Here is a 13,445-nt window from a genome sequence, read left to right as displayed (position 1 = left end):
GGTCAAGTGATCATGATCTAAGGTCCTTTTTTAGTTTGGAAATCCTATGTATCTGTGCCCTTTCTAAATTGTGAATTTTCTCCTCATTAAAATAATTTGCCTTTGTCTTTATACATTGTCTCTCATATTTTTCTCCACTCAAGGGTTTTGCAGACTCTGCCAATGGGCAGCTGACATACAATCTACACATTATAACCAGAAGTGGAAAAGGTGATACAGCCATTTGCCTAATGGACCTCTGGCACATTTAATTATGGGTTTAGAGCTCAATTAATTTTTGATTTCTCAAAAAATTAATATTTTAAAAGCATAAACAGTACCTTTACTTTGAAATTAAGTTTTATTTTAAAAGCTAAAGACTTTTGCATCCTTTTAAAATAAGACCATTAAAAATTATTAGGTAAGTTTATCATACAAAGCTGTTTATATCAGTAATTAAAGAAATTGTCAGATTTTCCAGGATAAAAATGTCACAGAATTCAAATCACAAATTGAATCTTCAATGATTCAAGTGTTTTATTCCACACAAGAAGGTCTGGTCAGTTTTCAGATACAATTCCTCCCAGGGATATTCTGTTCTCAATCAAGTCCTTCATTATCACCATCATCTCACACAACAGGATAGCTGGCCACAGAGGCAATTCCACAGTGGTTGTTCTGGTCCTTGGCTATCTTCATGTAGCCATTCATGCCCCAGTCTGTACCCCAACTGAAAGAAGAGAGGAGTTCCCATTTATTACAAAGAATCAAGCAATTTATCTTTATTATCAGTCATACCTGAGACTTAGCAGTTCATTAGAGGCCAAGACAGATTCAGAAAGAATCATTCAGTTCCTGTTCACGGTTGAGTTTTAAACCTGCACATATCTTCTATCCACCAAACCTTTCATAGAATTGCAATCGAAAGGAGCCCCTTGTGGCCAGATGTGTTTCAGAATCACGAAACTTTTCAAATGTAGAAAATGTAATGGTGCCAAAACTGTATCGATATGCTAGCAAGCCTGTGAATAGTACTCAATGTTATAATCAATCATTAACATGTCTCTGTCTACCCTAAGGCAGGTAAAGATTTCCGGGACCTCAGAACGGTGCTTAAGCCTTTGGGGACTTATATCTGACACTGATTCCAAAAGGGTTCCTTTACAATTTCCAATAGTAGAATTTTTGGCATTTTATACCTGTTCTTGATAATCCAATATTTATTGTTATCTGATTCTTCTCCTTCAAAGCCATAGCCAACCACCACAACAGCGTGACCCAGCTTTTGGCTGCTGCAGTTTGGATCATAATATATGCCTGTGAAATAAAAATTCAGTGCTGTAAGAAGGACCTCCAAGTGACACGTGGCTATAACCCAGTCTATCAACCATAGTAAGGAAGGCATCTCAAAATTCCATTAAAGGAAATCAATCCAAATATGACTTGAAAACAAGACTTAAAAATCTAGTCCAGGGATTTAGGCCTTTATGTAATGGTAGTAGAAATAGAAATTACCATGATCTCTTTTGTAAACAACTTGTCAAGGAGCATAAAAGACCACTAGTAAAACTGTGCCATTCTATTTACAGGATGTTAGTCAAAGATCAGCACAGAACACAATATTATTTGAGCCAAGGGGTTCTTTCCAGTTTTAATTGCAAGAGTAAAATTCCTTGGAAAATTTTAAAGTTCTAGAAGTTGGGGAAAAATTAATTAAACAATATCAATCAAATTATGTAGACATTTAAATATATTTTTGAAGTGCTTAAAATCAAGGGGTATGGTCCCAGTAATGACAATGAAAATATAGTCATGCATAGTACTTGTACAGAGTAAATAACTGTGTTAAATCCTTACTCCCAAAAAATTTACCTTGAATTCCACATACCAAGGAGTCAATCTTGCTGTATGCATGGTAGTTTTCCAATTTTTCTGCCTAAATTTCTACATACACAAATGCTTACCTTGTTGGTAGAATAGGAATGTTAATGAGCTTGCATCTATAGCAACAGAAATTGGCCCCATGTTTGCCACTGTGACCTCAAGATCCTTCTCCTGAGCAGGGATGTCATAGAAGCCAGTCACATTGGCAGCAGAATACTCAGCTTTGTATTTGCAGGGTTCATCCTTTCAAGATAAAGGGGAAGAAATCTGATTATTGATACCCAGTTCCCAGGGAACATGAGGGCAAGACAGTCTGCAGGTTGATGATTTCCAAGCCAAGTTTATTATGAAGCATCCCAGGAGGTGAATGCTATGGGTTGTTTGAAATTAAAAATTACAATGTGCTTATTCAACAAGACAGTCGTAGCCATGAGAAATTTTTCACTCTGGAGAAATTTACTACAATATATAGAAAGCTATGTATATCTTTATATAACACATAAATAGGGACAGCTGTTTAGTAGCCACCTAAAGAGAGAAAGTTACAAGACAAATTTTAATGATAGTTAAATGATAGCAGACACAGAATCTTCTATCTAAAAGATTAATTTTAAATATGGTAGCTATTTTCTCCAAAAGTATTCAGCTTCGATAACAAGTTAAGGAGCTCAGTTTACCGCTCCATGATAGGGATAGGATTCCGCTGCGTCCAGACCTCTGTTGTCAAGGACATACTGGAAGGCATAATCCATTACACCACCGCTGCAGCCACCATTGCCTTGAGGTTCAGAGCAGTCCATCAGGTTCTGCTCACTCAGTGACACAAGTTTGCCAGTTTTCCGGAACATCTGTCCTTCAAGGGCGCCAACTGCACTAAAAGCCCAACAAGAACCACATGGACCCTGAATATAAAATGGAAAAGCTCTCAGTCTACAAAACAAATAACAAGACTTTCACAACAGCCCTTTTATCAGAAAGCTCTTTTTAAAAAATTTAGTGAACTGCATACTGTTCCACAGTGCACCAAGGTAAGGATGCCATTTCCTATTTGACTTAATCATCAGACCTCTAGAGATCTGCTCAGTACTGTCCTACCTGATCCTTCACAGGAGTTACGTAGCCTTTCTCTCTCCAGTCCACAGATGGGGGGATCTCTGCAAGGGGATGTTCTTCGAACACTTTCTTCTTCCTGTACTTCTGCTTTTGAAAGCCATTCATTACCTGCCTGAGTTCTTCACTGGTCTTGAATTGGAAAGGAAAAGAGTGTGAGAAACGCAAGAGATTTCTTGTTGAAGTACTTAGGAGAGGAAGCACCACCCACAGCTCAGCAATCCGTGCCACACTCACCAAGTCTCCAAAGGCATTCATTGCCATTGTGAAGCTGTGATTCCCTAGGTTGTATTCTTGATTGTGCTTGTCAATCATTTTCATATTCTTCTCCCACACTGCTCTCCTCCCTATTTCTTCATCCTAGAGGCAAATATATCACCTATCATCTTTATTCCTATTTAAAACCAACTCACAAGAACCACAGGTTAGTTGCAGACAGAGAAGCCATGGCCAGGATCATCTTATACTTCAGGGGGCTGATCTCCAGAGTCAACACAGTGGGATGTACTCCCCTACTGTGCTCAGCCTGCCGTGATTACAGAGAGGTACTCTCCACTCCAACTCCCACCAGCACCATCTGACCGTTCTCTACTGGGGCCCTCTGCACAGTTTTAGGAGTCACCAACCACATCATATAGTTTCCCGTGCATTGCCATCCACTGGGACCACAGTGCGTTCAAACCAACATCAACATGAGGCGCAGGTGAAGCTATTCCCAAGCACAGGACAGTCAGCAGGACCTTAGGAAGCATGTTTCAAAAACCTGGACAGAAAAAAATAGTAATTAGAGCAATCCTTTTAACAAGCCACCGTACTTTCTTCTGAGATGTTAGATCCACTAAGGTGGAGTAAAAGCACTTAACGCATCCTCCCAAGAATTTACACTGGGCTGGGGATGTGGGATGTGCAGGGGACTTACCACCTGCTTCCCGCCCTGGGACTCACCCTCTGCTTCCAGACGCTGATGCCGGCGGCTCAGGGAGCAGCGGGCCATGCAGCACCAGGTTTCAGGACTCAGAAGGCAGTGTGTGGAGTGGCCAGGCTGGGGACGGCTTCCCTTGGTACCCCCACCCTCAACCTCCTAGGCTGGCGGCCGCGTGGTCTCCTGGGGTGGCCCTGCTGTGCCAAGCCAGGCCAGGACCAAGGTCCCTTCCCCGACCTGGGCGCAGGTGCGGGGCAGGGTCTCAGGGCTGAGGCACGAGGCCGCCTTTTAAGGCCCAGGATTCGTCCTGCCGACCCCGCCCCACTGCCGGACCGCTCTTCGATTGGCTGATCCAGCATGCGGGCAGGGCCTCAGGGCACTCTGCCCCAAGCGCGTGTAGGGATTTGGTCGAGGGTGAGTCGCAGCTGGCCCCAGGGCGGCTCACTCTTGCCTAAGTGGACCCGAGGGGAGGCCAACCAAGAACCCAGGGACAGCACCAAGGTGGGTTCCCCACCTCCCAGGGGACCCAGATCCTCCAGTTAACTGATTCGTGCGCTGTGTGGAGGTTCACCAAGGTTCCAGAGAGGCCTCCAATGGTTTTCAGCGTCACCCCACGTCCTCCAGTCCCTGAGTTTTTGGTTGTGGTCCAGGGAGGGCTGAGACCTGCGTGATCTAGTCTAGGGATCCTGTTCCTCCTCAGTAAAGGCGGGCGGGGTAGGAAAGCAGAGCCCGCGGCCGAGGTGCTCTCACGGTTTCAGTATTCTGTGGGGGCGGGGTGGGGCGGCATTCCCCAAACTTGGGCCGTGACAAGGTACAGATACTCGGAAGGAAGGCGGCGGGGCTGGGTGGTGTCAAAGAAGGTGAGGAGGCATTTTGTGGTGGCCCCTTTCGTGTCTTCCCAAGTCAGGGTGTCTTCATCCTTCTCAAGCCTTTCTCAAACCAGCAGTTGTTTACAGAAAAATTTGGCTTAATAAAAGGAGAAAAGGCAGAAAGTAGAAATTGTTTTTCCAAATGCAACTCTGTGTTACGGATAATTGTGTCGTCATCAGGGACCAATGAGATTTTCCTGTGATTTAAGTAATTTGCTTTAATGAGTTTTATTTCAATGATTTGTTTTCTTTTGTCTATATTGAATGTCAGGATTTAGACGACAGCTTATGAAAAGGTTTTTTTTTTTTTCAGGAGCATGTTTATTGTGTTTGAGATGATACATCAGGTGCTCTCTGAGGTACAAAGGGTAAAAGGAAATCCTCCCATTACAAACTGACAAAGGTAAAAGGTAAAACATTTTTCACAGTAGCATGAACCACCTACTCAGAAATAGATCTGGGTTTAATACAAATTACATAATTCCTAGTTATCTACGGCTACTTTCATAACTTCATACAGATAATGAATTAGGCCAAAATGCACTATAATATTTGGTAGATTTCAGGACCACTCTCCTCAGTACATCACAAAGTACATTTTGATATCTCAAAGAAGCAAGATTTGCAAATAGGCGTTTTAAACACAACTAAATCTACAGCTACAAAGCTCTACTCTTGATAGCATTTACCTTTTTTGGGAGTCTCCCAGTCTCCAAAGGATAAAAGCAGAAAGTAGAGTCAGCATAACATATACACAAAAATCCGTATCGTAAAGGCTATAAAGATTTGCAGCACAGTGAGAAGATGCCTTCTGCTCCTTCACACTGCATACAAATTATGTGAATTATACTGCGTATCTCCTGGTCCTCTGTCTGGCTATCCTGTCATGTTCTGCTCTGTTGGTCAAATACTGAGCGGTCAAATACTCTGCTTCCAACCAGAGGATCTGCAGGGTTGCAGTCTGTCAAAAGAGAACAAATCGACAGCAAAACCTTTGAAATAGTCAAAGCAGGACTCCAGTTGTCCGGAAGGTGACTCCCTGACTGTTGTTGCAGTGATAGATTCTGGTGCGGGAAGTAACCTAACACCAAGATAATAGCAGAAGTCTTACTTCTTTTTCATCACTTGTCCAACAGATCTGAATAATGCCTCATGATACCGTATAAGGTATCTCTGGTGGTTTAAATGGATAATCGGATGAAAATGTGATATCCTAAAACAATAAACCACCTTCATATACAAAACCTGGTGGACCAAGTATAGTTGATCTCCACTCATAAATGTTATCTCCTTTACGCCCAGTACTGCAGTTAGGAGGAGGATAAAGGGTTATTTCAGATAGCTCTTTCTGAATTCTTTTAGCACTAGTGGGTAACTTAGCGGTGGTTTTGCTAGTTTGGTGTTTTTCTTCCACTGGGTGGTGGAAGGCTTTCTTTCCTGTTCCCGAGGCTCTGGCACGGCTGGGTCCCGCTGGTCTCCGTCTGAACTACCGCTGCTGGTGCTGGGCTCTCATCATGGACCTCTGCCTATCACTGGCCGTCTTGGTGAGGTTCTTTCTTAGTAAAATGCTGCTCCAGCTTTCCACGGCCAGCAGCGAAGGTTCATCCAGCTAAGTCCGAGCTGCCCCCCTCGGCCGCCCGCCCGGCCCCTCGCCCGCCGCTCCGGTGTGGGGGAGGGAGAGAGAAAAAAAAAAACCTTAAGGAAATGGATGCAGCGGCGGGGGCGGAGGCGGGGGGACGAAAAAAAGAAGCCGAGGCGGCTCTGGCCGGGGAGTGGGAACACTGAACGTAGGCGGGGTTTGTGCAGAGCTGGGCTCCGGCCGAGGGTGGCGCTGCCCAGCGCCTTAGGAAAAAAACGGGGGTGGAAGCTCCCGGCGAGGCGGAGGGGACGCAGAGACCCCCGCGCGCTGTGGCCTCCCGCCGCCGCCGCCGCCGCGAGGCGAGCGCGCAGGGAGGGACGGGCGCGGCGGCGGCGCGCGTGCTCGCTGATTGCCTGGCCGGGGAGGGGGCGCGCGCCGCCGCCGCCGCCCTGAAAAGGTTTTAAATGAAAGAAAATATATTCATATAAAAAATTATGTAATTAAGAATTTAAGGACCATGAATCAGAAACGTTGTGCATGTTTGTTCTTTTTATTCCATAAAAAATATATTCATAGTAGATAATTCTTGGTTGAAAAGAATTGTCAATGCCCATAAACCCGTATCTCTTCCACCATTGCCTTTTTATATGTACATTTTGAATTTTTTTATAAAAATGGTGTCAAAGTTCATATAAACATGTAAAACAATTTCCACTTAAGGTTGAACTGAAAACCTTCTAGAAGCACAATGAAAGTCATATTTTTTAACAATGATAACATGTCCAAATATAAAAATGTCTCTTTTATCCATTTTTATGTGTACAATTCAGTGGCATTCAGTAAATTTAATTATTGTGCAAGCATTACCATCACGATTTCCAGAACTTTTCCATTTTCCCAAATTGTAAACCATTAAAAATAACTCCTTTCTTCTCTCCCCACCAGCCCTGGGCACCCACCATTCTACCTTCTGTCACTATGAATTTGACACATCTAAGTACCTCACATAAGTGGAAATCTGTGATATTTGTCCTTTGGTTCCTTGTTAGTTCACATATCTTTAAGGTCCATCCATGTTGTGGCCTCTGTCAGAATTTCCTCTTCTTTAAAGGATCAATCATATTCCATAGTATGAATGTGCCATATTTGATTTCTCCAGTCCTCCCTGGGTGGATATATGCTTTATTTCCATACTTGGCTAATTTGAATAATGCTGTTTTTGTACAAATGTTTGACATTCTGTTTTCATTTGTTTGGGCAAACACTCCCAGGTGGAATTGCTGAATAGGATAATTCTAGGTTTAATTTTGTCTACGTTTTTCACAATGATTGCACCATTTTACATTTGTGTAAACATTGCACAGATTTCCAACCTGTGTGTTACCTATCATTAAGTTATTAGGGTCCTTTCATGAACCAAGTTTTAGTTTTGATAAAGTCCAATTTGTCTATTCTGTACTTCTTGCCTGTTCTTTTGGTATCCTACCCAAAATACTACTGCAAAACACAAACCCAATATCATGAAGCTGTTCTCTTGTGTTTTCATGTAAAGTTTTATAGTTTTAACTCTTATATTCTCAGTCTTTGATCCATTTTGCATTATTTTTTTCATATGGTGCAGATAAGCATTTCTTCAGGAACAATCAATATGTCCCTTTCCCAACAGTTTTCTCAGGTGAGGCCTTTCTATTTTAATGTCTAAGATGGTTTGAGTAGGCAGTTAGATAGACAGGAGCAGGAGGGGAGAAAGGAGGACTGCAGGCTACCCAGTCTCCACACAGTTTCCACCCTTTGACCACCCTGTCTCCCGGAGAACAACCCCTTTTGCAGTTGAGCACAAACTGATAAGCAAAAGATATTGGTGGCAGGGGTCTTACTGATTTTACAGCCTACACACTTAAGGATGGCCTTCTCTCTGATGGCCCTGAGACCGTCGTGCTATCACCATTATGTCACGTACATTATGATTTTGGCCCCATCGTGGGTCACGGGTTTCTTTTAGATACTCATGAGAAAACTGATGAACACAAACTTGCACAGAGGCTAAGGGCAGAGAACAAGATGATCTGAAAATGTGAGAATGTCAAAACTGAATCAACCCCATAAAAGGCACAATGTAAAACCCGGGGAGCAGTTACCCACGCTCAGCTCAGCCCCTCTGAGTCTGGAGCTTGCTTTCCTTTCACCTTGCTACATAAAATCCCCCTGCAGCTTTGACTCCCTACTGTGTCCCAATTCTTCCCTTGGAGACGAGAATCAAGGAATTCCACAATCCACCTCCTGGGAACAAGATGACTGCAGTCATCCTGATTTTACAGCAAACAGGCTCTGAACCTCACAGATACAGGTCAATAAGTTATGACAAGCATCCTGGAGCAGAAGGTACAGGGAGCTGCTGTCCTTCTCACATTCCTCCTTCCCATTCCTGAGTCTATAATCCATAAACTCTCTTTTGGAGACTAAAGGATCTCCTTTGCAAATCTGACCTGTGCATCCAGCCAGCAGCCTGACTTCTCCTCCTACACGGGAGAACACCTCAGGGCCCTGGATGCTGTTCATGAAAAAATGCATTTAAAAATAGTTGCTGCCTCCTCGGGTCAGAATGTGTGTTGTATAGTGAAATCTTTCTTACATGTTACTTGATCTGCCTGTGTTAGCAGTGATCCCAGAGAAAGATTAGATTCCTTATTCAGGGGGTGAAAAGGGAGAGGACAAGAAACAATGAAGATAAATCACTAGAGTAGAATCAGTAACTCAGTAAAATGTCCAAAGTGTATATAGAGAAGTTTTCCTTGGTTTGGTTTTTGAGTTTTATATGAGGAATTGGGGATGCTTGATAATATGGTTCTATTTCCTCAAATTTTTTAAAAGACCATTTTATGTGTCTTTTAAATTGGTAAATGAATGAATAATGCCTGAGGTTGGCATTTACATGTTGTCATTGGACCTAGACTTAAAATCTGACTTTAATTATCACAGGGAAGGTGCAGAGTTTTTGTCTCTGAGTGATGATCAGGCAAGGAAACACCTGGGGGAGATGGGGAGCTCGCCCTCCTGGGAGCTGGTGGGTAGGAAGGTGTGCCCATCCTTGTCTGTAAAATGGGGCATAAAATAGCATCTAACCCTTAGGGCAGTGGTTCTTAAAGTGGGTCTCCCAACCAATAGCATCAGCAACTTGAGAACTTGGTAGAAAAGCAACTTCTGGAACGCCATCCCAGAATCACTGAATCAGAAACTTAGGGGTTGGAGATCTGCAGTCTGTTTTCACAAGACTTGCAGGTGATTCTGATGCTCAAGGGTGAGAACTACAGTCACAGGGGTGTTGTGGAGAAGCAATGCAGAGCAGGTATGGCACATGCAGGGCAGCGCTTGGCACTGATGTGTAATTAGGCTGTTAGTGTCACCACCATCATCATCATTTCTAAAATTCTTCAGTTTCCAGGAGAATGGAGTTGCCGTTCCTCTGCACAACCTCCTTAGCACATACTGAAGCAAGCTGTCTTTATAACCCAAAGTTCTCTCTGTCTTGACCATCTATCTTTATGATACAGGGACTGGTATTTCCTTTTGCTCCATTTCTTTTTGTTATAGATAACATTGCTCACCATTTAAGTTGTTTTCTGCTCTATTCACTATATTCTGAAACCATTACCATTATCTAATTTCAGAACATGAAAAAGAAACCTCATAATTAGTCCCAGTTAGTCCTAATTCCCTCCTACCTATATTCCCATGATCTAGTTTCTTCCTTCATGGATTTCTCTGTTCCGGACATGTCATATAAATGGAATCATAAATATGTGACCTTATGCACCTGGCTTCTTTCACTTAGTATGATGTCTCCAGGGTTAACTCATATTAGAGCCTGTATCAGAACTGCATTCCTCTTTATGGCTGAGCACTATTTCAATGTGAATACACATTTTTCTAAATTCATTTATCAGTTGAGAAACATTTCTTTCTTTCATTCTTTTGGCGATTATAAATAATGCTGGTGTGAACATTTCTGCACAAGTTTTTTGCATGAATGTATGTTTTCATTTCTCTTGGGTAGGAATTGTTTTTTGCAGAAATACCAGACTGTTTTCCACAGTGACAACATCATTTGACTTTCCCACCAGCAACATATTAGGGTGCTAATTCTGCCACATCCTCACTAATACATCATATTGTACATATAAAGTTGTATACATGGTAGTAGGCAGGGGTGACATCTCACTGTGGCTTTGATTTGCATTGTCCCTAAGGAATGGTAGTGTTGATTATCTTTGATGTGCTCATTAGTTATGTGTATATTTTCTTTGTAGAAACATCAATTCAAATCATTTGCGCATTTTTATTGTCCTCTTGTTGTTGAGTTGTAAGAGTTCTTTTATATATTTTGGGTATTATATATTTATGACAGGAATACCAGCATGATAAAATCAGTATAACACTGTTGCAAATACTCCTGTTGAGCAATCTGAAGCATTGCACCCAAAAAGCATCAAAACCTTCCTGGAAGTTGACCCCTCACAATAGATTGCTTCTTTTGCCCAGTTGATAAAAGGGGAGAAAATTGGGTCTTGTCTGAACTTCCTTTCTGTTTAATCTTTTTAGTTTTCCTTTTGGATTTGAGATGCATGAAATCATTTATGCTTTCTCTTCTTTCTGTTTGTTGTTTTGTTTGAGAGAGAATGCAGCTATTGAACGTAATCAGATTTTGCTAGAATAGTAAGTTTTGATTACAAAAATTACAGAATATCTCTAAGCTTTTGTTTTAAAGTCTTTCTATGGTAGTGACATGTCTGTGTTATAACACTCAGTGGAAAAATGACAAACCAAGAGAAGCAAACAATTTCCTTACCTCCGACTTCATGGTTTGACCACCCAATTGCACTGGCTTGGACAGGTTCACTGGGCTGGGAAGGATGGCAGAACAGAAAGAAGCCGAAGATGACATGAGGTCTGGGTGCCGGGATGCGGTTCCTCAGCAGCAACTGTGGGGTTTTTAGTCAGTCATGTAATCTCCCTCTGGGCCCCAGTTTTCTCATTTATAGATTATGAAATATAGTAAGAAGTTGAGATTGATGGAGCCCTAACTTTTCTGGGTTAAAAGACTTTAGAATGAAGATCTTGTAAAAATCTACAGTTAGGTTTTAAAATCTTTTTTTTGTATTGTCAGATTTACTGAGGTCTCATTTACATTCAATGAAATTCACCAAATGTAAGGGTGCAGGTGCATGCATTTTGACAAAGCGTCCAGCCATGTAACCAGCACCACCACAATGATGAGAGAATATACTTCCATCACCCACCCGAGTTCCTTCCTGCCGCTTTGTCATCGATGCCTACCAAAAGCCCGGCCCCTGGCAATGTCTGGTCTGCTCTCTGCCACTACAACTTTGCCTTTGTTAGAATTTCACACATAGGGACTCATACAGTATGCATCACTTGTGTCTGGCTTCTTTCTCTGAGTATAGAGCATTCAAGATTCTTATCATTGATTATTAGTTCATTTTATTATACTTGCATATTGGCTAGTGGTATTTCTCTAAAACAGACTTTATACCTTATGTGCATTTTCTATTGGGTAATTGATTTTTCTCATTATAAATATGTAGTGTTGCATTTTTAAAAAGTCAGTGAATAATACAGAACTTGATTTAATTTTTTTCTAGACCTTCTTGAGTGTTTTCTTTTTCCCATGAAATATCCCATTTGAAGCTACCAGTGGCCTTAGATGCCACCATTCATTGTCTCTTCTGCACTCGTTGGTGCTGGTTTCTCCCTTTGCCCCCCAGCTTGCTGTGTATGAGTGCACGCTGGCCTTCTCCCACAGTGCCCCTGTGGGACTGAGGGGCCTTGGGAAGAAAGGAGAGGACAGAGCTCCTGCTTCCAGCCCTGGGCCCTGGTGCCCAAATGAGGGGGTGGATTCCAGGCTCACAGTCACAGCCCTGCCCTGCTTATCGTCCCTGAGCCTGTGCTCCTGGTCCTGGGACCAGAGACCGTGCAAGGCCAAAGCCTGGATTTGCTCTGACTGGAAGCCATGCCTCCTTTCTGTCCTGTGCACTTGGTCATCCCAGGGGATGGAGAAGAAACTGTTGCCCAAAGCACATTCTGTCTCCTTATCTCCTTAAACACTCAGAAAACCTCCAAAGGGCAGGTGTTCACCACAGTGGCCACATTCACATTCTTGGAGGAAAGGGAGACCACAGGTCTGCAGGGCTTAGGGAACAAAGGGTCATGGGAACCTCCTGGGACAGACAAGGCCATTCCTGTCCCACTCATTCTCAGGTGTGCCCTAAATGCCACCCCCATATCTCCTCTTGCCCAGCCTGCACCATCAGGTCATAGTGCTGGCCCAAGCCCACACCTCTACCTGTCTTGCACTGGGAAGCTGGAAGAAGGTCAAACTTGATCTACTTGATCTATAGATGTGTGTGCCTGGCTTCCATGTGAACATATCTATTGGTGTACATTGGCCTGGCTTCAGATTGCTTGTTTCATATTAATGTACAAAACAAATATTCTTGTACATTTTTTATTAAGGTATCATTGATATACAATCTTATGAAGGTTTCGCATGAGCAACATTGTGGTTCATTCACCCATATTATCAAGATGCCCCCACACCCCACTGTAGTCACTAAGCATCAGTGTAGTAAGATGCTAAAGAGTCACTACTTTTCCTCTCTGTGCTATACTGCCTTCCCTTTGACCTCCCTACTTTATGTATGTTAATCATAATACCCTTTAATCCCCTTATCCCTCCCTCCTCACCCACTCTTCCCACCCACTTCCCTTTGGTAACTGCTAGTCCATTCTTGGAGTCTGTGAGTCTGCTGCCGTTTCGTTCCTTCAGTTATGCTTTGTTGTTATACTCCACAAATGAGTGAAATTATTTGGTACATGTCTTTCTCCACCTGGCTTATTTTACTGAGCATAATACCCTCTAGCTCCATCATGTTGCAAGTGGTAGAATTTTTCTTCTTCTTATGGCTGAGTAATATTCCATTGTGTATATGTACCACCTCTTCTTTATCCATTCATCTACTGATGGACACTTAGGTTATTTCCATATCTTGGCTATTGTAAATAGTACTGCCATAAACATAGGGGT

General features: G+C 42.6%; 1 protein-coding gene and 1 pseudogene across 1 annotated transcript; both read right to left on the bottom strand.

Moving 5' to 3' along the window:
• Nucleotides 1–526: 526 nt before the first annotated feature.
• On the bottom strand, nucleotides 527–3,725 carry LOC108404831 (procathepsin L-like). The gene is made up of 7 exons (XM_017672621.3): nucleotides 3,600–3,725; nucleotides 3,211–3,333; nucleotides 2,959–3,105; nucleotides 2,541–2,765; nucleotides 1,944–2,106; nucleotides 1,179–1,296; nucleotides 527–709 (listed from the first exon to the last, which is right to left on the bottom strand). The coding sequence occupies exons 1-7, from the start codon at nucleotides 3,723–3,725 to the stop codon at nucleotides 610–612; spliced, it is 1,002 nt and encodes a 333-aa protein (XP_017528110.2). The 3' UTR covers nucleotides 527–609.
• A 1,734-nt stretch (nucleotides 3,726–5,459) lies between these two features.
• LOC108404827 (ubiquitin-conjugating enzyme E2 E3-like) lies at nucleotides 5,460–11,667 on the bottom strand (annotated as a pseudogene).
• Between the last annotated feature and the right edge of the window lie 1,778 nt (nucleotides 11,668–13,445).

Source organism: Manis javanica, chromosome 2 (genome assembly GCF_040802235.1).
Source record: "Manis javanica isolate MJ-LG chromosome 2, MJ_LKY, whole genome shotgun sequence".
NCBI lineage: Eukaryota > Metazoa > Chordata > Mammalia > Pholidota > Manidae > Manis > Manis javanica.
Note: the sequence above shows the minus strand (reverse complement) of the source record. Positions and strands in the feature narration are given on the sequence as shown.

Excerpts from the sequence above, each read along its gene's own strand:
- LOC108404831 (XM_017672621.3), bottom strand. The coding sequence starts at position 3,725 with ATGCTTCCTAAGGTCCTGCTGACTGTCCTGTGCTTGGGAATAGCTTCA. Across the intron at positions 2,766-2,958 it reads TAACTCCTGTGAAGGATCAG|GGTCCATGTGGTTCTTGTTG; the intron begins GTAGGACAGTAC and ends TTTTATATTCAG. Across the intron at positions 2,107-2,540 it reads CCTATCCCTATCATGGAGCG|GATGAACCCTGCAAATACAA; the intron begins GTAAACTGAGCT and ends TTATCTTGAAAG.